The sequence below is a fragment of the Haliotis cracherodii genome, unplaced genomic scaffold (genome assembly GCF_022045235.1).
Source record: "Haliotis cracherodii isolate W230 unplaced genomic scaffold, xgHalCrac1.p SCAF_9, whole genome shotgun sequence".
Lineage (NCBI taxonomy): Eukaryota > Metazoa > Mollusca > Gastropoda > Lepetellida > Haliotidae > Haliotis > Haliotis cracherodii.
The window spans coordinates 35,439,133-35,460,213 of record NW_027266343.1 but is presented as its reverse complement, the minus strand read 5'-3'; the positions used below and the strand labels follow the sequence as shown (position 1 = coordinate 35,460,213).

General features: G+C 43.6%; 3 protein-coding genes across 3 annotated transcripts in view; all 3 read left to right on the top strand.

Moving 5' to 3' along the window:
* LOC139452635 (RRP12-like protein) overlaps window positions 1–9,005 on the top strand; it is a 32,469-nt gene extending 23,464 nt beyond the window's left edge. Inside the window, exons 25-34 of the mRNA XM_071234172.1 lie at window positions 459–616; window positions 1,097–1,188; window positions 2,534–2,686; window positions 3,543–3,715; window positions 4,269–4,370; window positions 4,974–5,047; window positions 5,658–5,733; window positions 6,334–6,419; window positions 7,893–7,975; window positions 8,872–9,005. Of these exons, the coding sequence (XP_071090273.1) occupies window positions 459–616; window positions 1,097–1,188; window positions 2,534–2,686; window positions 3,543–3,715; window positions 4,269–4,370; window positions 4,974–5,047; window positions 5,658–5,733; window positions 6,334–6,419; window positions 7,893–7,975; window positions 8,872–8,968 (1,094 nt within the window). The 3' untranslated portion in view covers window positions 8,969–9,005. The remainder of the gene's footprint in view (window positions 1–458; window positions 617–1,096; window positions 1,189–2,533; window positions 2,687–3,542; window positions 3,716–4,268; window positions 4,371–4,973; window positions 5,048–5,657; window positions 5,734–6,333; window positions 6,420–7,892; window positions 7,976–8,871) is intronic.
* Window positions 9,006–14,936: 5,931 nt separating this feature from the next.
* Window positions 14,937–20,790, top strand: LOC139453267 (toll-like receptor 13). The gene is made up of 2 exons (XM_071234902.1): window positions 14,937–14,981; window positions 18,729–20,790. Exon 2 carries the CDS (start codon window positions 18,730–18,732, stop codon window positions 20,788–20,790), a length of 2,061 nt encoding a protein of 686 aa, XP_071091003.1. The 5' UTR covers window positions 14,937–14,981; window position 18,729.
* On the top strand, window positions 16,237–16,990 carry LOC139451860 (YLP motif-containing protein 1-like). The gene is made up of 2 exons (XM_071233156.1): window positions 16,237–16,372; window positions 16,482–16,990. The coding sequence occupies exons 1-2, from the start codon at window positions 16,237–16,239 to the stop codon at window positions 16,988–16,990; spliced, it is 645 nt and encodes a 214-aa protein (XP_071089257.1).
* Window positions 20,791–21,081: the final 291 nt, after the last annotated feature.

Genomic DNA, 21,081 nt, shown 5'->3' with positions numbered 1-21,081 from the left:
TAACTGTTGTGTGTTTCAGACAAGGTGTCAAATGTTGTAACTGTTGTGTGTTTCAGACAAGGTGTTGAGTGTTGTAACTGTTGTGTGTTTCAGACAAGGTGTCTAGTGTTGTAACTGTTGTGTGTTTCAGACAAGGTGTCGAGTGTTGTACTGTTGTATGTTTCAGACAAGGTGTTGAGTGTTGTAACTGTTGTGTGTTTCAGACAAGGTGTCGAGTGTTGTAACTGTTGTGTGTTTCAGACAAGGTATCGAGTGTTGTACTGTTGTGTGTTTCAGACAAGGTGTCGAGTGTTGTACTGTTGTATGTTTCAGACAAGGTGTTGAGTGTTGTAACTGTTGTGTATTTCAGAAAAGGTGTTGAGTCTTGTACTGTTGTGTGTTTCAGACAAGGTGTCGAGTCTTGTAACTGTTGTGTATTTCAGACAAGGTGTCGAGTCTTGTACTGTTGTGTGTTTCAGACAAGGTGTCGAGTGACTTGCTTGACATGCTGGTGGAGAGTGTGTGTCTGCTGCTTTCCTCCAAGACGAGGGAGGTGGTCAAGAGTGGACTGGGTTTCATCAAGGTCATGCTGTCGGCCTACACGGAGACCAGACTGGCAGGACAACTCAAGACACTGGTCAGTACTAGGCTTACACAGTGACTGCTGTTTATCTTCAGAAGAATACATCCTTTTTAGGGTCCCAAAATAATGATTGTGCAGCTAGTGATTCTCATATATGGAGGATAACGTTGCTAGTTAGTGAATTGTTTCTGGGATTTGAACAAAAGACCACCAGATCTTGGCATCTAAGATTTTTGTGTGATTTAATACCTCCATGAAGTTGATCTGTCAAAGCAGTTTTTCCAGAGGTGTGTTCTTCACTTGGTGGTCTAAGGCCTGTTAAATCAGTGGATCGGGTGGTCAGACTCAGTGACTTTGATGATAGCGTGTCATCATACCCTGCTGCGTGGATAGTTGCTGACAATATTTATCACAAGATTGTCTGGTCCAGACTAGATTAAGCACTGGCTGCAATCATATAGCTGCAATATTGCTGAGTGCAGTGTTAAACAACAAACAATCAAACTGTTCATATGCAGTTTTTAATCTGTGCAGGTGTCGAGTCTGGTGGGCATGAAGGAGGACTGTCGTCATCACTGCCACACACGCGTCAAACAGATCTACAGCAAGCTCATCAGGAAGTTCGGGTAGGATTCATCAGCCATTGCATGTGGAGATCCAAGCCACAGTGTGTCCCAAGCCGTTAAATTGCAGGAATACTGCTGAAGTCCTTACATCTTCCCGGGGCTGGGGAGTTAACTGACTATAAAAGTCCAATTTCCACCCTTGCCGAATTCGGCTGGAATTATAAAGTTATACTTTTGGCCTAACAAGTCTATGCATAGTCCAATCAAAATCACGTAACCTTAAACTCCAGTGTAGATTTTAGTCGATTGCAGGATTTGCAAAACATGTGTACCATCAACTTAGCGTCTACAGATATTTTCCAGATCTTTTCATGTTTTTAATCAAGGTGCTCCCATGATTTGATGCTCTTCGTCAAGTAAGACCCTTTTTGTTACAATATAGATCTTGACTATCGATCTGATCGTCTTGACTGGTGCCACCATTTTGTTTGAAGCACATACAAGTGATATCAGGGGTGGAATCTGATTGGTCAGTAGGAGGGACATAGAAGGGACATAACTTGTATTAGCCACTGGTGGCGCTACAATTGAACCCAGAAATTCCAGCCTAGTTCGGCAAGTGTGGAAACTAGACTTTTACAGTCAGTTAACTTCCTTGCCTCGGGAATATGAAGGCCACTGGGTTCAAAACAACTGTAACAAAAATTGTTTATCTAACAGTACTAACACATACATCATTGTTGATGTGCTCTGGGGGTCTTCTAGGGCAGATTATGTTACCAGTTCCCCATGCTTGTTAGAAACCCCCTGTGAAGATCTTGATTAGAAATGGACTTAAGCAACCCATTATTGTCGTAAAAGACGACTAACGGGATCTGAGGGTCAGCATCACTGACTTGGTTGATGCATGTCATTATATCCCAATTGCATATAGATCAATGCTCATGATATCACTCACTGGATTGTCTTGTCCAGACTCAATTATTTACAGACCGCTGTCATATAGCTGGAAGATTGCCGAGTGCAGCATTTAACTGCAAACAAATGTTATAAAACCACTGATGAGCCTGTCTTTACAGTGTGCATCCTGGATGATTGTGACTCATCATGCTCATGTTGACACAGCAGAGACGTTCTCCTTGTAGGTATGACACAATCCATGGTATGATGCTCTCCTTGAGAGTATGACATAATCCGTGGTATGACATTTTCCTTGTAGGTATGACACAATCCATGGTATGATGCTCTCCTTGACAGTATGACACAATCCATGGTATGACCTTCTCCTTGCAGGTATGACACAATCCGCGGTATGACATTTTCCTTGTAGGTATGACAGGAATCCATGGTATGACATTCTTCTTGAAGGTATGACACAATCCATGGGATGACATTCTCCTTGTAGGTATGACACAATCCATGGGATGACCCCAGCCCGCGTCCACAAGCTTCTCAACAACATCCGCAAGACACAGGAGAGAGCCAAGAGGAAGAAGTCGGCTGATGACGAGGAGGAGTCAGATGACGACATGGATGTTCCGAAGAATAAACCTGAGAAGTGAGTTGCCTCTTGTATTTCAAGTTGAATGGATGGAAGGGAATATCAAAATGTTGTAATAACAGGGCTATCTCTTCATGGCAAGCTATGCAATAATTTACTGTTTTAAATGATCAGAGTTTTCTTGATCATAATTCAGGATAGTTAGAAAGGATTTGTCAAGGTATTCTGACATCTACTGCAAATGCCTGTAAAATACATTACCAAATTATAATTAAATATTTCAGGGTATTATCATTGTAATTATTGTCATAGCTCTGCAGAGGTGACTGGTATTTTACTGATCAAGAGGAAAAGAATATCGCTACTTATTAATGTACTAGGGGTGGTCAGGTAGCCTAGTGGTTAAAGCGTTTGCTCGTCATGCCGAAGAGCTGGGTTCTATTCCCGACATGGGTACAATGTGTGAAGCCCATTTGTGGTGTCCCCCGCCGTGATATTGCGGGAATATTGCTAAAAGCGGCGTAAAACCATACTCACTCACTCACTCACTCACTCACTCACTCACTATTTATGTACTGATAAAAAAAAGTTAAAGAACACATGATTTTTTCTTATCATATGAAAAAGTAGTTAGTGTTCTTTAAATTCTTTTGAGTAGTATACCTTATTGCATTTAGTGTTATGTTCTAAAAGATAATTCTAATTGTTGATAACTATTTTTTCTTGTTCCAAATTCCCTGTCGCCATGGTAACTTTGTTTGGAATACTATATAAATGGTAAACATTGTACATGAAATAATGTTAAGTCACTGATCAGTATTTGGTCATATGATGATGTGTTCATGGTTAAAGTTTTGGCTGTTCGTTCAGTCGTCACATTTCCTGTTTGACTGTTGCTTGTGTTACTTGCCAGCGTGGAAGATTTACTCCAGGACACGGACTCGGAGATGGAAGAGGATCAGGACAAGAAGAAGAAGAAAGCAGCCAATCAGAAGTCTCGACAAGGGAAGGGGGCGTGGCTGAAAGAAGGCGGGGATGACCAGATAGTGGATTTCCTTGATGCCAGTGCAGCAAAGAAAGTCCTGGGTAGGCTTGTGTAGTCTGACGTACTCGAGTTGATACCGATTCCATGTACCTCTTGTGCTTGTTGTGAGCATCTTCCTGAGGCATGGGCGTTAACTGACTATATAAGTCTCGTTTCCACCCTCCTGGTGATCTAGCCTTGAATTCTGGGATTCTACTTTGGCTGGACTAACGAGTCTATGCATAGTCCAATCAAAATCGCATAACAACGGGTTTTAACATGCAGACTTCAGGGTATGGCGCTGACAAACCTAGAAACATAATTGGGGTGAACCGGAATTCGAACCCACAATCATAGGTTTCTGGCGTGCCCAAGGGACGCAACTCTCCACGGCAAATCATGGCGCCTTAGATGACTGGGCCACCCGTGCCCCCCCATCAGATTTATGATGTTGGCATTGCACACATTACATGTGGTGTCTCCTTTGGCAAAAAACTGTGTCCTAAATTTGCCTGTGTTCATCCAGCAGCAGTGGGTACCCAGTGGGATGAGATCCAATTATCACCTTATATCTACATGGAACGAAATCTTGATGATCTTCCGATTACATTTCAGCAACCAAGCCAGGCAAGAAAACAGACAAAACCAAAAAAGACTCTGATTTCAAGATGTCTGCCGATGGCCGTCTGGTTGTCACGGATATGGGTGATGACAAAGGTAAGGAAATGCGTAGGAATAATTGATAATCAATGATTTCACCTTCAGTGATGCATCAGGGTTATTCAGTAGTCTCTCTTGTACCATCATTCCTCAATTGCCAGTAACTAGAATAGTTGCATTCCATGTGAAGATTCCGGGGTAAAATAGGTCTTCAGCAACCCATGCTTGCCGTAAAAGGTGACTATGCTTGTCGTAAAAGGCGACTGACGGGATCGGGTGGTCAGGCTCGCCGACTTGGTTGATGCATGTCATTGATCCCAATTGCGTGGATCGATGCTCATGATATTAATCACTGGATTGTCTGGTCCAGACTCAATTGTTTACAGACTACCATCTTATAGGTGGAATATTGCTGAGTGTGGCGTTAAACAACAAACCAACCAACCAACCATGGCCATTGACTGGTATTGGATTTAGTAAGACTTCAAAATAACATGGGGGAATAACTCTGAGAAGGCCGACATAAATATCCGTTTTTGGTCACTCGCAAGGCTTTGTGTTACGTTACATCTGTGCCTGGGAACACGTTTTGAGAGTTATCTCAGTGTCTGGACACAGCATTGTCAGGTATATGCCAGTACTCTACATTAATATGTGCAGGAGAGAAGATGGATTCTGCGGATGAAGATGACCTTGATGACCTCTTCGCTGCTTTTGAAGGAGGAATTGCCAAGGTGAGGGCTGTTATCTCAGTTTCTTCTATATCACCCCTTGTGACCCCTTAATGTAAACACTTAGGGTCCCTTCACGTGAACAGTTGTGACTGCTTCATATGAACACATGAGAACCCTCAATGTGGACAATTGTGATCCCTTAATATGAACACTTGTCATCCCTTAATGTGAACACAGGTGACCCCCTTAATATAAACAGGTGTTCCCTTCAATTATGAAAACTTTATGTGATCGACCGCCTCCGTGGGCTAGAGGTTGAGCGTCCACCCGCAGAGCGGAAGGTCCGGGATTTGATCCCTGGCCACGTCATACCAAAAGACGTTAAAAGATGGTACTTGTTGTTACCCTGTCGGGCGCTCGGCATTAAGGTGTTAAAGTCAAATCACCTCACCTCACTTTATGTGATCCTGGTGTCATAATAATAATCTAACAATATTTTATTTTGTCACTTCTAACAATTGTTTCTCTGCTGCCCAATGCTGCATTCTGATGCTTTGTATTGAGATGGATTTGTACTGTCCAGTTTATGTCTGCACATGTATAGTTTGAAATTCCACAAGCCTTTGAAGTATGATTGACAGGATGTATTAAGATGTGTCTGTGTCTCCAGCGGAGGAGAGCCCCCAAGAGGAAGCTGGAGGCAGATTCAGATGAGGAGGAGGAGCCGGGAAAATCCAAATACAAAGGTGAGTTGTCATAGAAACCAAAAGTTAAGAGTTCTGAAGAATCAGGATTAATATTTCTCAAAGATTGATAGGGCTGTCCATGATACCAAACTGATTACTTTTCAAAGTTATTGTCCAAGAAAGCTTCCATATTGCCGTTATTGTCCAAGAAAGCTTCCATATTGCCGTTATTGTCCAAGAAAGCTTCCATATTGCCGTTATTGTCCAAGAAAGCTTGCTTCCATATTGCTGTTATTGTCCAAGAAAGATTCCATATTGCCGTTATTGTCCAAGAAAGATTCCATATTGCCGTAATTGTCCAAGAAAGCTTCCATATTGCCATTATTGTCCAAGAAAGCTTCCATATTGCCGTTCGAAGTGTTAATATTTTCATTGTGTCTAACCCTGTTTGGATTCTGAAATACAGTGGTCCTAAGTAACCTAGGATTGTCATAAGAGTAAATATGATCAGTCTTTCAGTCAATTGTTTTGCCTGGTCCAGAATTTTTCACTTACATTTATTCATGACTGCACTCATGTACTCTACAACGATTTCTAGAATAGGTAATAAAATCAAACAGTTATCAAAGACTTCTGTGAAATACTAATATCATGTTGTAGCTGGTGGAGGTGGGATACACAGACCACTCACAAAGACGGGTTCAAACCCAGGAGCAACAGGTTTTGGCAAAGAATACAAGGCAAAGGTGAGTAATGTTGGAATAGTGAAATCTATTTCGCACAAATTAATTTACAAAGGTGCACCCCCAGGGGAATTGCGGGTTAGAATAGGTCCCCAGCAGCCTCTGATGGTCACAAGAGACGGTTCAAACAAACAAACAAACAAACAAACAGACAGACAAAGGAGCAACCCCAATGAGGATTTCAGGGCGGATTAGGCCCCTAATACCGCAATAAAGAGCCTACTAGTGAGAATTGGTTAGTCAATTGCGATCATGTGACAGGTGTTTGTTCGACCTGTGAAGATCCGGGGTAGAATAGGTCTTCAGCAACCCATGTATGCCGTAAAAGGCGACTATGCTTGACGTAAGAGGCGACTAACGGGATCGGGTGGTCAGGCTCGCTGACTTGGTTGATGCTTGTCATCATATCCCAATTGTGTGGATCAAGGCTCATGATGTCAACCACTGGATTGTCTGGTCCAGACAGACCGCCGTCATATAGCTGGAATATTGCTGAGTGTGGCATTAAACAACAAACAAACAAACAAACAAACAAACAAGCAAATCTATCTTAGTTCATGCTGCCAACAACTGGTTTGCCTGACCCAGACTTCATTGTAATGAGGGGGACACGGGGGGCCCAGTCGTCTAAGGCGCCGCGATTCGCTGTGCAGAATTGCGTCCCTTGGGCACCCCAGAAACTTATGATTGTGGGTTCGAATGCCGGCGCGGCCCGATTATGTTTCTAGGTTTGTCAGTACCGTACCTGTGCTCGTGGGTTTCACCGAAGTGGTAAACGTCTGAGACCTGCATCACTTGGGGCTTTCCTCCCACATTAAGCTGACACGCCGCGATATAACTGGAATACTGTTAAGAGCGGCGTAAAACCCAACTCACTCATTGTGAAGACAATAATGTGTGTACTTGTTGTGCAAGCCTCCATACACTACATTACTGCTGGGTGAACAGAGGCATATTTCGAACAAAGTCACTTCCCTAAAGGACCTGTGAAGATTCCAGGGTAGAATAGGTCTTCAGCAACCCATACTTGCCGTAAAAGGCGACTATGCTTGTCGTAAAAGGCGACTAACTAACTAACGGTGGTCAGGCTCGCTGACTTGGTTGATACATATCATGGATCCCAATAACGTGGAGTGATGCTCATGATGTCAATCACTGGATTGTCTGGTCCAGACTCGATTATTTTACAGACCGCCGTCGTATAGCTGGAATACTGCTGAGTGTGGCGTTAAACAACTAACAAACAAACAAACAAAGTCTCTTGCCTAGAGAGACACCACATGTGCTACATGACGTAAATGTCCAGCAGGTCTGAACCCTAGAAACTCAGGGGTGAAGCTGCCGAATGTGGTCACCCGTCCAATTTCTCTGATGGCCGTTCTGATGCAGCTGGAATCTTGATGATGGGGTTGTAATACTACATGAGACTGGTTTCAACCAGCGTGTACTAACATGTGTGTGACCTTTGTTTTCCAGAAGGCTGGCGGTGATGTGAAGAAGACAGGCAAACATGACCCCTACGCCTACGTTGCCCTGAACAGACAGACACTGAATAGAAGGTAACAGCTCGTCTCTTGTTTGACATGGAATGGTAAACCAAGCGTAGGGTACTTAGCGCTGTGTTGAGTGTGAGAACTGTTGTCATGGGTTTGAATCCACTTATTTGCTGTGATTATATTACGTAGTCAGCACCAGTGTTTGTGGGTTTGACTGAAGTGAAGGTCAATGCTCTGTCACTGGGCTTCCCTCCATATCAAGCTGAAAACTGTTGGATGCAGCATTAAACTCATGTCACTCACACCCTATTGAGAGATGTTCATAATTTAATTGTTCTTCAAAAGCTTTTTTTAACCAAAATTGTTCCTAAGTTGACCCATATGCCTCAGTATTCAAGTGGATAGAGTGTATGCCCAGAGAGTGGAAGGTAGGAGGCTCGCACCTCACCTGTAGGGGAACAAAGCAGTGATAAGCCAACTGTCCTCATTGTAAGATGGACCCGCGAAGACCCGTGAAGATCCGTTGTACAATAGGTCTTCCGTGACCCATCCTTGCCGTAAAAAGCGATTATGCTTGTCGTAAGTGGCGACTAACGGGATCAGGTGGTCAGGGGCGCTGACTTGGTTGATGCATGTCATTGATCCCAATTGCGTGGATCGATGCTAATGATGTCAATCACTGGATTTTCTGGTCCAGACTTGATTATTTACAGACCGCTGTCATATCACTGTAATATTGCTGAATGCGACATTAAACAAAAACAAACAAACAATTCGAATCCCAGATTTAGCACGACTGTGATCCTTGGTTTGTCAGCAGATTATTTACAGACCGCTGAAATAGCTAGAATATTGCCGAATGTGGCGTTATCCAACAACAAACAAACAAACATTGTAAGATGAATGGTACCTCAAATTCTACATGATCTCTCCTGAGTAACTGGTTTGTTGTGTTGCAGGAAGCAGGCCAAGATGCAGGGCCAGTTTCAGGGGCTGGTTCGCGGGGCCCGGAAGGGGGCTGCAAAGGGGACGAAGAACAAGAAGAGGAACCACTGACCCGACATGTATACTTCTGTAAATAAATCTGAAATAAAAAATTAAACTCCACAATGATATTTTTGGTGTTTCATATCAATATGGTAACATATGGGGGGGGGGGGGGGGGGGAGGAAAGAGCATCTTCATCCTTCAAATGTTTTATCACTTGTGGGTTAGCCTAGTGATTAAGATCATCACACAGAAGGCCCAGGTTTGATTCCCCACCTGCAGGAGTATTGCTCAAAGTGGCGTAAAACTATATTCACTCACTCAGTACAGGGTTTTAGACGACAGTTCTAACAAGTGGAAAGAATGGATGCAGAAAAGAAAAGTATTGCACCCCGAGGGACGCACATTAGTATACATTGTAGCAAATTCTTGACAAGAAATATGAAGGTCCTGGAATTAAAATTGTTTTATTTGTTCCGCTGCTGTTGCGACTTGCTGTCCCCATAAGTAAACACTAAAAATTTGTCTGTATGTCGACAGCTTCTTCGGTAATAAATAGAACATTATATGTTCGTGTTTATGTCATACTATACTTTACTGTCTGAGAAAGAAGTGCTGCAATCCGTAACCTAACAAGCATTTCAGAAAACAGGTTTGGGGGTATTTTTGTTTGTCGTTGGGTTTTGTCTAGTGTCCATTAATTAACTTTCCACTAAAACTTTATTATAATGAAACAATAAAATATAATGCTCTTTCTTACCTAAATTGCTTTTATAACTTGAAGTAATGATACTAATATATGGGGAATTGTTCAACATTGAAAATTTGATTATGCCAATTTTGGTAACAATGTTTTGAAGAAGTTTTGAAAAAAAATACTGTAAAAATATTTTCAAACCAAAGCCTTCTACGATGTGAGCTGGTCGAGAAATATAAGGCGTTAACACTGGAGAATGAACATTCTCGATTGTCTACCAAAACATTCCATTTGGGCTAAAAGGCAAACTAGCAGTGACAATTATATGAATGGATCACAGAAAAGCAGTGATGATACCAGTAAGCATGCCCACCTTACCTTAGAATGAGTGAGTGAGTTGGGTTTAACGCCGCTTTTAACAGTATTCCAGTTATATCGGTGTGTCAACTTAATGTGGGAGGAAAACCTGAAGTGATGCAGATCTCAGACGTTTACCAATTCGGTTAAACCAACGAGCACGGGTATGGTGTTGACAAACCTAGAAACATAATTGGGGCGAACCGGGATTCGAACCCACAATCATAGGTTTCTGGCGTGCCCAAGGGACGCAACTCTGCACAGCGTATCCGGCGCCTTAGACGACTGGGCCACCCGTGCCCCACCTTACCCTAGAAGCCGACTGTTCAAAGGTAATGAATCACACTAATATGATTCAGTACCGGTTACTAAAATAAACTGCATATTACCATTTCTTCAATCAAGATGTAATTATTTGTCATAAATATGTTTGGGTTGGAGAGATCGGTGTAAAAAAAATTTACAGGAGAACAGGACCCCGTTCCACTAAACGATCTTAGCCCTACGACTACCGCAAGCGTATGTTAAAGTATGGGAGTAATGATCATCTTAGCGCTAAGATCGCTTTGTGGAACGGGGCCCTGGATGTTTAATGTGTGTACAGTCTGATGTACCTTGTTTCACAGAAAGCGTCATTCCCTTTGCTTGATGATGCAATGGCAAGATACTATGTGAGTGAGTGAGTTGGAGTTAAAGCAGCGTTGAACAGTATTGCAGTTAAATCAGGGCATGTCAGCTTGATGTGGTAGGGACACCTGTTTGAAACTATTCAGGTGTTAGACGTTTACTACTTTGGTGAACCCACGAGCACAGGTATGGTGCTGACAAACCCAGAAACATATTCGGGAGGAACCAGGATTCGAACCCACGATCATTGGTTACTGACGTGCCCAAGAAACGCAACTCTGCACAGCGATATGACGGCTACCGCCAATCTCATTAAAATTACATCTTAGATCTGAGGACATCCCATTACGATTCACGTTAGACCGACCTTGCGCAAACTTTGACCGACCAATGGAATGACCAATCAGAAGGCAGGTTTCCCGTGCTTTACGGCACTCAAATTGGCGACTACGCTTAGAATCATATTTTAACAAATTTTCGATTACGAATTTGAAACCTAAACAAAAGAACATTCTGGAATGGGTAATAGATGGTCTAGATTGTATGGATTCAGTCGTTAAACCCGTAACTATCGTTCGGAATACTCCGTGTTAATGTTTTCGAGGTTGCATGATTAGAAATCACATTGCGACTGTCACCTTCATGATCTGGTAAGCGACGCTGTGATTGGTCGGATGAAAGGTCATTCTGACGTGACCCCTAATGGGATGTATTCATATATTTGTTCAGCGGTAGCGAGAACAAGGGGTGATTTTAATGAGATTGAGCTACCGCCCGGATAGAGTTGAATGAATGATGGACGGTAGAGAAGATGAGTAAATTGGACAGGTCAGCAGATGGATACAGGAAGATAAATAGTTATGTAAAAATAGACCTACAGTCGTCGACATCTTGAACCCCAATCCCAATGTCAGATCGATTCGAGTGTATAGTGGTTCCCTCCCAACAGCAGTGTTCCAGTGGGCGGGAAGGCGACAGGGAAGTAAATGGACACACACGCCACGTGTTACTTTTGACGTAGCGTGTCTTTTTCTCGAAGTAGAGTGAGCGAGTGAGAGTTGGGTTCAACGCCGATTTTAGCAGTATTCCAGTTATATCACGGCGTGTCAGATTAATGTGGGTGGAAAGCCCCAAGTGATGCAGGTCTCAGACGTTTACCACTTCGGCAAAACCAACGAGAACGGGTATGGTGCTGACAAATATAGAAACAATCGGGGCGAACCGGAATTCGAACCCACAATCACGGGTCTCTGGCGTGCCCAAGGGACGCAACTCTGTACAACGAATCGCGGGCCACCCGTACCCCTAGTGCGAAGTAGACGTCTTTTGGGTGTCACAACTTAATCGTGGGAGCAGTTGTAGAGCGGCCAAGACTGGCCATCACCTTGAAAAACAGAGAAGGCTGCTGAGTTGTTGGCGTTTAATCGGTGGTAACAGAGTGAAGTTGCTACCACCGACCGCCGTATATATACAACTCAGGCCTTCGTTAAGTTACATGACTAAAGATCTCAACAATCAAGATGTCAGCGGTTTAACGACTATGACCATGGATGGTTGTGCCAATATTTAATGAGGTTGTCATATTGCCTAAGATACCCTTATCTCACAGTCGGAATGACAATGTGTGCCGACCCTGTGGCGTGAAGTTAACACACTAATCACTGGTTCCCTGAGACAGTGGCTGTGAAGACTTGCATAACTGGCCACTGGCTCACAGCTGCAGTGACCGTGTGTTTAGCCGCATATGTGAAACATAAAATATCTTGTATGAGGCGGTCAGTTAGTGCGTTCACTACATTAAATTCACTTTAAAAATAGTCATATTAGTTGACGAATATAAATTGATAAATATATATTTTCTAATAGGAAATTGGTGTTTGAGAAAGCTATGAAACTTGGCAACGAGTTCCTTCAATGACTGCACAGTGGGGGAATACTACCTGGTTAGGATTGTGTTCCTCTTCCTGGTAACATATCGCATGTAACAGGGGGCACGGGTGGCCCAGTCGTCTAAGGCACCGCGATTCGCTGTGCAGAGTTGCGTCCCTTGGGCACGCCAGAAACCTATGATTGTGGGTTCGAATCCCGGTTCACCCCAATTATGTTTCTAGGTTTTGTCAGCACCATACCCGTGCTCGTGGGTTTCACCGAAGTGGTAAACGTCTGAGACCTGCATCACTTCGGGCTTTCTTCCCACATTAAGCTGACACGCCGTGATATAACTGGAATACTGTTAAAAGCGGCGTTAAACCCAACTCACTCACTCACTCGCATGTAACAGCTAATACCAGGTCAAGTTTAGTCAAGGAATAGTTTCCTGTTTGACTTTTTATTTACGGGATAGTTTTTTAAATCGTTTAATCTTCAAATCATACCAGAAATCAACCCAGGAAGAGAAGAGAAGGGGAAGCCCACCTGCTATTCGTATCCAGCTCTGCACCTGGGGATCTTCCTTGTGCTGGACAGCTAAGCCAAGGTCTTGAGTCTTCCTCCCTATAGCCTGGGTGTAGTGGAAGAAACACGCGCCTAGTGATCATAAATGGTAACCTAAATATACAAAGGTGAGTGAGCATGGTTTTACGCCGCTTTTAGCAATATTTCAGATATGTCACGGCGTGGGACACAGGAAAATGGGCTTCACACATTGTACCCATGCGGGGAATCGAACCCGGGTCTTCAACGTTACGAGTCAACGCTTTAACCACTAGGCAACCCCACCGCCCACAAAGGTATCGAGACGAGGTTCTTCAACCGGTTTTACAAGTCTTTCATGGAAAGCCACAGGGAACTATTGTGCAGCAAGAAAATGCCAGACCACATACTGATCGAATTGTTCAGGATTACCTTGCTCAACCACAATGTTCATGTTCAGCCATCGCCGGCATGTTCCCCATCTTCTAGAGGCAAGACAGTTAACTGACTTTAAAAGTCCAGTTTCCACCCTTGCCGACTTAGGCTGGAATTCCTGGGCTCGATCGTAGCGCCACCAGTGGCTATTACCAGTTACGTCCCTACTAAGCCACTCCTAGGGACCAATCAGATTCCACCTCTCGTATCACTTGCGTTTGCTTCACGCAAAATGGTTGCGCCCGGTCAGGACGATCTGATCGATAATCAAGATCTATATTGTGATAAAACGGGTCTTACACCACATCACGTGGGCACCTTGATTAAAAACATGAGAAGATTTGGAAAATATCTGCTGACAACGAGTTGGTGGTGCACATGCTTAGCAAATCCTGCAATCTACCGAAATCTGCACGACAGTTAACGAACCGGATTTCAATTTCGGTGCGTGATTTTGATTGGACTATGCATAGACTCGTTAGTCCAGCCAAAACGTAACTCCATAATACCAGCCAAGTTCGGCAAGGGTGAAAACTGGACTTTTATAGTCAGTTAACTCTCTTGCCTCAGGAAGATGCATGTTCCCCGGATATGAACCCTATTGAATACTTGTGTGACCACTTGGACAGACAGCTTGAAACCGTCAACACCCACCAGTCAACTGAAGGCAGCTGGAACAAGGTCTTTTGGAAGAATGGCGCAGAATCCCCATGACGTCATCGGGAGACTGACGTCAGTACGACGACGTGTGTGAGCATGCATAGACGCACGAGGACACACATGATATTAGGCACTAGAAAATCCCCAAAAGAGCTCTACAATAAACCTTTTATTTCTATGTCTTTTGGACCCCACCTGTGTTCAAACCTCATTTCAGGGCGGTCGGGTAGCCTCGTGGTTAAAGCGTTCGCTCGTCACGCCGAAGTCCCGGGTTCGATTCCCGACATGGGTACAATATGTGAAGCCCATTTCTGGTGTCCCCCGCCGTGATATTGCTGGAATATTGCTTAAAGCGGCGAAAAACCATACTCACTCACTCACTCCCTCAAACCTCATTTCAAAGCGGTTCATTGCATGTTTGGTTTACTGTTTATATAAAGGGATATTAAACATTAAACATACTAGTAGACTGGTTTTGATAAAAATATATGTCTTTCATTTTCTTACACTGGTATTCATGAGTGGAAGTTTCTTTTGCCCGTCAGTGTAGAAACAGGGCCTCTAAATAACGCCGGGCCACACGCTCTGTCCAAAACATTGGAGCCGGCCTCTTTTAGACGCCGGGACTGCAGTACACGCCGGGTGAACGGCTTAGACTCCAGGGCGTCTAATAGAGGAAATACGGTACATGTACTTCCTTTTTGTCAAAGTCCCCTGCATTGTCAGGGGGTAACTATGAACACTCGTGACAGGAAATGTGGCCTGTAAATTGTGATCAAAATGACAGTACTTGTTTAGCAACGCAACGAATGTCATAGAGAACGTAACACGGCTTGTATCTGTAGACAAATTTACAGCAGGATTTTCCCGTTCAGTTGATGCTTCGCGGCCAAGGTGAGTAGTTTGTGTTATTTAAATGTTTTGTCTCATTTAGTTTAAAACTTGTTGGGGCGGTCGGGTAGCCTTGTGGATAAAGCGTTCGTTCGTCACGCCGAAGACCCGGGTTCAATTCCCGACATGGGTACAATGTGTGAAGCCCCGCCGTGATATTGCTGGAATATTGCTAAAAGCGACGTAAAACCATACTCACTCACTCACTTAAACTTGTAATTTTTAGAATTGGGTTGTTGTAGAATTTTTCATGCAACGTGCACATTGTTTCTTTGTAAACTGACAATTTCATATTGATTATTTTTAAAATTTCAGTCTGCCTCAGTGTTATTTGTATTGAATGTACTTCGCGAATAGACTATCGGGATTTCCTTGTCAAATAAGTCTAGCTTATCAAGCGACCTCGATCGCACAGCCAGGAGTGAGAATTTTGAATGTTGATTAGGTTCCGAGGTTAGATAAACCTGTTGCTTGGCACGACTAGGCGCATATCCTCTTTTAAGTAGATAAACGATTTTTGAAAGATAAGTAGAGTAATCTCCCTCCCACCAGGAGTTACATTTTATTTAATATATAAATATTTTCCCGAAAGATACTGAATATTCAATGGAAACACTTTTGTTTAAAAATACCCCCAAAACTAATTGTGCCAAAAATTTAATATTTAAACTTTGCAGGAATATTTTAAATTTCTTTCATGACTTTTTAGATTAATGAGTGCCAGCCCCACAATAATGTTCACCAGGTCCCGAATCAAACACAAGACGGTAATAAGAACACAGAGACCGTCCTGTTACCTAGGACGATTTTCTTTGTTCTCGTCAAACCACAGGAATAAGGAACTGTACAAATGATAATTTCTTTTTCATCGTCGGATACATGTGACTATAAAATTATTTTTGTACAGCTACATATTTCCGTGACCTAACACGCAATTGGGATCGATGACATGCTTCAACCAAGTCAGCGAGCCTGACCACCCGATCCCGTCAGTAGTTGGGCCAAAGTCGGGACACTATCGAACGATTGTAAATACAGTATTATAATACAATTACGCTGACTAGAATAACTAGATGGTGCTTTAACTTAGTGTTTGAATAAGTTATCTCGTGATCTTGTCCAAGAAGGATATTCATTCACAATTGATTACATTTATGATTACGATCGCTTAACCTATTCTATTGACTAGCTTACCATAGAAAGCAGATAGATAAAGATGCAAACCTGTAAAAGATATAAATGGCATCAATATCAACTGATGTACAGTCGAGGGATCAAGAACGTCTTCCCTCGGCGAGAAAGGGGCTCCAGTAAGAAGGGTCTCAAGAGTGTAGGGGCTCCAGGGAGAAGGGGTTCCAGGGAGAAGGGGCTCCAGGGAGAAGGGGCTCCAGAGAGTAAGGGTTCCAGAGAGTAGGAGTTCCAGAGAGAAGGGGTTCCAGGGAGAAGGGGCTCCAGAGAGTAGGGGTTCCAGAGAGTAGAGGTTCCAGAGAGAAGGGGTTCCAGGGAGAAGGGACTCTAGTGAGAAGGGGCTCCAGAGAAAAGGGGTTCCAGAGAGTAGGGGTTCCATGGAGAAGGGATTCCAGGGAGAAGGGGTTCCAGAGAGTAGGGGTTCCATCGAGAAGGGGTTGCAGGGAGAAGGGGCTCCAGAGAGAATGGGCTCCAGAGAGAAGGGGCTCGAGAGTAGGGGTTCAAGGGAGAAGGGGCGCAAGAGAGAAGGGGTTCCACGGAGAAGGGGTTCCAGAAAGAAGGGGCTCCAGAGAGTAGGGGTTCCATGGAGAAGGAGTTCCATGGAGAAGGGCTTCCAGAGAGAAGGGCTTCCAGAAAGAAGGGGTTCCAGTGAAAAGGGGTTCCAGGGAGAAGGGGTTCCAGAGATAAGGGGCTCGCGAGTAGGGGTTCCAGGGAGAAGGGGCGCAAAAGAGAAGGGATTTCAGGGAGAAAGGATTGCAGAGAAAAGGGTTTTCAGGAAACGGTTCCAGGGTAAATGGGTCCGAAAAGGTTTTTGCAACGGCTGATGAAAGTAAAGAGTAATGTGTGTCCAGCTGAATGTGGATTGCTGCTCATACTATCAACCAATGGTTTAGGGATATCTCAAACTACTATACATTCTTCTTCTTCTTATTATTATTAATATTATAATGTACAGATTAAAATAGAAAATGCAGCAAAGAAGGTTTAGGTGATCCTGGAACAGTCAGGCTGGTTAGGATCATCGTCAGCTCAGGGCCCTTGCCACTCTACACGCAGCCCGGACAGCGAATGGGACTTCTCCCAGGAAGCGCTGCCTAATCAAACCCACCCAGAACTTTTCGGACAATGTGAAGACTCCCCAACTCTGCAGCCTTCTGCATTACCCAGATTGTCATATTTTCTGGTAGCAAACCCGGGTACACTCCCAATGTCAGGCAACAGATTGGTACCAAACCTAAGGCACTGAAAACAATGGGGGTCGGACGACTTGGTATTTGGGATGCAAGCGTGACATTTCGAAAGCGAGGTCCGCGTATTTGCCATGTTTTTCCCGAATCTTGTCAATCACATTAGTGTCAAGGGGGACAGAAAATTCAATGATTTCAATGGATTTATAAAAAAGGACAAGATCAGGTTTCTTGGCCTGGATACGTTTGAGGCTGTATAGGGGCCTGTTCCAAAGAATTTTGTATTTATCATTTTCCATGACGCCCTCTACATATTCTCGGTCGTACCATGGATGGACCTCTGTGTCAAAACCACAAGCATGGCGAAGACGGTAATAAAAAGATTATTATAGCTTTCTAGGACTATATATAAAAAATAACATATGATTACAGAAATATAAATTTAGAGGTGGTAATGGGTGGATAAGAAAAAGGAAGGAATAGGTGTCACGTTACATTCATGAAAGACGACAGGGTTGTGTAGTCACAAAATGAACGTTTGAGATGACTTCATCGAAACTTACTTTCGAAACCGTTTCATCTCTGGCAGTCATTTTTCAAAGCTGATCTGGCCGCCCCCGTGGTCTTGTGGTAGAGCGTTCGCCCGGAGAGCGGAAGGTCCGTGGTTCGATCCCCAGCCGCGTCATACCAAAAGACGTTAAAAGATGGTACTTGTTGTTACCCTGTCTGGCGCTCGACATTAAGGGGCTAAAACAAGGACTGGTCGGCTCGGAGTCAGTATACTGTGTCTGAGTGGGGTATTCACGTTAAACTGCGGCATGGTATCTCAGTGAGCTAGCACTATAAATCGGCATCAGTCCGGACTAGTACAAGCAGCCACACACACACACACGTGCATGCACGTCGCTATATAAGTGCAATAATCTTGGACGCGACGTTAAACTCCATTTCACCTCACCTCACCTCAAAGCTGATCTTTCTTCTGACGACCGATCATAACATTCGTATTTATGTTCCCTACGTTTATTGGAGAATTTGTAAATAAAGCGGCGAAATAAAACCATTTCCAGAATCATATATCAAAAGCTGTGTTTTTTAATTACTGCCAAATACTGATGAAACTTGGTATTCGCTAAAAGATAAGCGTATCCTGTCCCGCCAGTGGCACCCGTCACAAACGTATGCAAATGCAAGCCAATCGTTCATCTGAAAAAACATGGGAACTTATTGTAAGTCAAAATAGAGGATTGCATCGGACACCATTTTGGTCAAATTTGGAAATGTCCTCCACGTGTCTGCAATTAAACTGTCTAAAAGTTTTACTGAGTCCTTGATGTAGTAACAATTAGTGATACAGTATTTTTTGTTGAAACAGAATGAAGACTTCATTACTACTAGTGGTCCTTGTGAGTTTGGCAAGTGCAACTAGGAAGCTCCCAAAGTACTGTCAGGGTAAGCGTCCAAGGATGTCCTGCGATGGCAAGGGAAACCATCTTAACTACATCCCTAGAGCTCCTCCAGACATTACAGATGTCCTCTTGACAAACATAAACTTGGGCGTAGTCACCAGGGCCATGACTGCCAACTTGACCTTCTGCAATCTGACTTCATTTTACCTGAAAGGAAACAACATCACAGCAGTATCACCCGATGCCTTTCGGGACTTGGATGACCTTGAGGTTCTGGATTGGCAACAGACATACCTGCCGGTCACAGACGTCATTACAGCTCTGCAGGGAGTGTCTACTCCTCTTAAAACTCTCCGACTTAAAGCAAACAAAGTGCCTGAACAAACCCTTAATGCAACAGTGTTTCAACATCTGAACAGCTTGAGCAGGCTCACCATTGCTCTGGGAAGTCTGAGGACTTTCAATGCAACTGCATTTTCGCACATGATGAATTTACAGTATGTTGATTTCTCACAGAATAATTTGAGACAGTTGATCTTGGAGCAAATCATTCCCAATATGACACGTTTGACTCTTGCTGAGAATAATTTAGTTGCTGTTCCACAACTGTGTTCTTCGGATATTAGACCGTTAACTCCACGGTTACGAAGCTTAGATCTTGGAAATAATGCCATCAGAAACCTGAATGTCTCATCAATTACGTGCCTGAAGAATCTATTGAAACTCAGCATTGGTCACAACAGAATTGAAGAACTTCCGGATAATGTGTTTGCTAACCTCCACAAGCTCCAGAGTTTACATATATCTAACTTAGGGTCACTCAAAAGAATTGGAGATCTTGCTTTCAACTCCACAAGTTTGTACAAGTTCTACTTTGCAAAAAACCCACTTCTGTCAAGGAAACACTTTAACCCGGTGACTCTTTTCAAACACACACCAAACCTTGGGATACTGGACATGACCAGCACGAAGATGGACATAAGTGTGTACCTTCTGAAGGACTTTCTCCTGAATCTGAAGACCATTGAAAAACTAGTACTGCAAGACACTTACATCAAGGAACTTCCATCGGGGACCTTCTCCCAGCTGACAAAACTAAGGGAGCTTATTCTCAATGGTAACTACGTGTCCAAATGGAAAAGTGATGTGTTCGCAAATGTCACAAGTATAAAAAAGATCTCTTTCGATGGCTGCAACATCAAAATGATTAAAGAGGAGACCTTTCCCCTTGAGTTCCGCCTCAGCGTCCGTGAGATTAATTTGTCGAACAACCCCTTTACTTGCACGTGCGAACTACTCTGGTTCCGGAACTGGATGAAGAAGACCATGGCCAACCACAGTATCAAGTTTACACAGTATCCACGCAGATACGAATGTCGGGCCCCGAATGTTCACCCTCTGCAGCTCAAAGATTTTAATCCAACTGCCAAGTCCTGTTCACCCAGAAAGGAATACACTGTGCTTCTCTCAATAATCTTAAGCATTACCTTGGTGTTCATCATCACAGCAGTAGTGGCCTATCGATACCGATGGTATCTCTTCTACTGGATATCGCTACTGAGACGACGGCGTCAACGAGGACAGGCTGCTCCACTGCTTGAGATGAAGTACGACGCCTTCATCTCCTACAGCAACCCCGACGGTGACTGGGTGTACGACGAGCTGATGGGGTACCTGGAGGGCGAGGCGGGACTACGACTGTGTGAACACAGCAGAGACTTTGAAAGCGGTAAACTCATTGTGGACAACGTGTTTGAAGCTCTGGATTCAAGCAGGAAGACTGTCCTCGTTATCTCCAATGAGTACATGAAGAGTGACTGGTGTCAGTTTGAGCTACAGATGGCTCTGAATTCTTTCCTGAAGCAGGAAATTAAACTCGTTGTGATCCTACTGGAACACGTTCAAGCCTGTCACGTGACGTCTACTCTGCGCGCGTTGATGACGTCGACCACATACATTGAGTGGCCGAATGTTCCTGCAGCTCAACAGGTTTTTAAACAGCGCCTGAGAAACTATCTAGAGGAATAAAGTGTGTGGCGATGTTCTTGAAATATTTACCCTCTATCATTTTCGCAAAATAATTGGTAAGGTTGGGCAGCCTTGCGATTTAAGTGTCCAATCGTCACGCCAAAGCCTGGATTCCTCACATTTCTGATATTTGAAAAGTCAATTTCTGGTGTCCCCAGCCGTGATATTGTTGGAACATTGCTAAAAGCGGTGTTAAACTATATTTACGGGCTCAAAATTAAAAATGCCGCATTGTTATCTTCAAGATGGTGTAAATTTATTGCCACGTTAAACATGCTGCATTGTCATCCT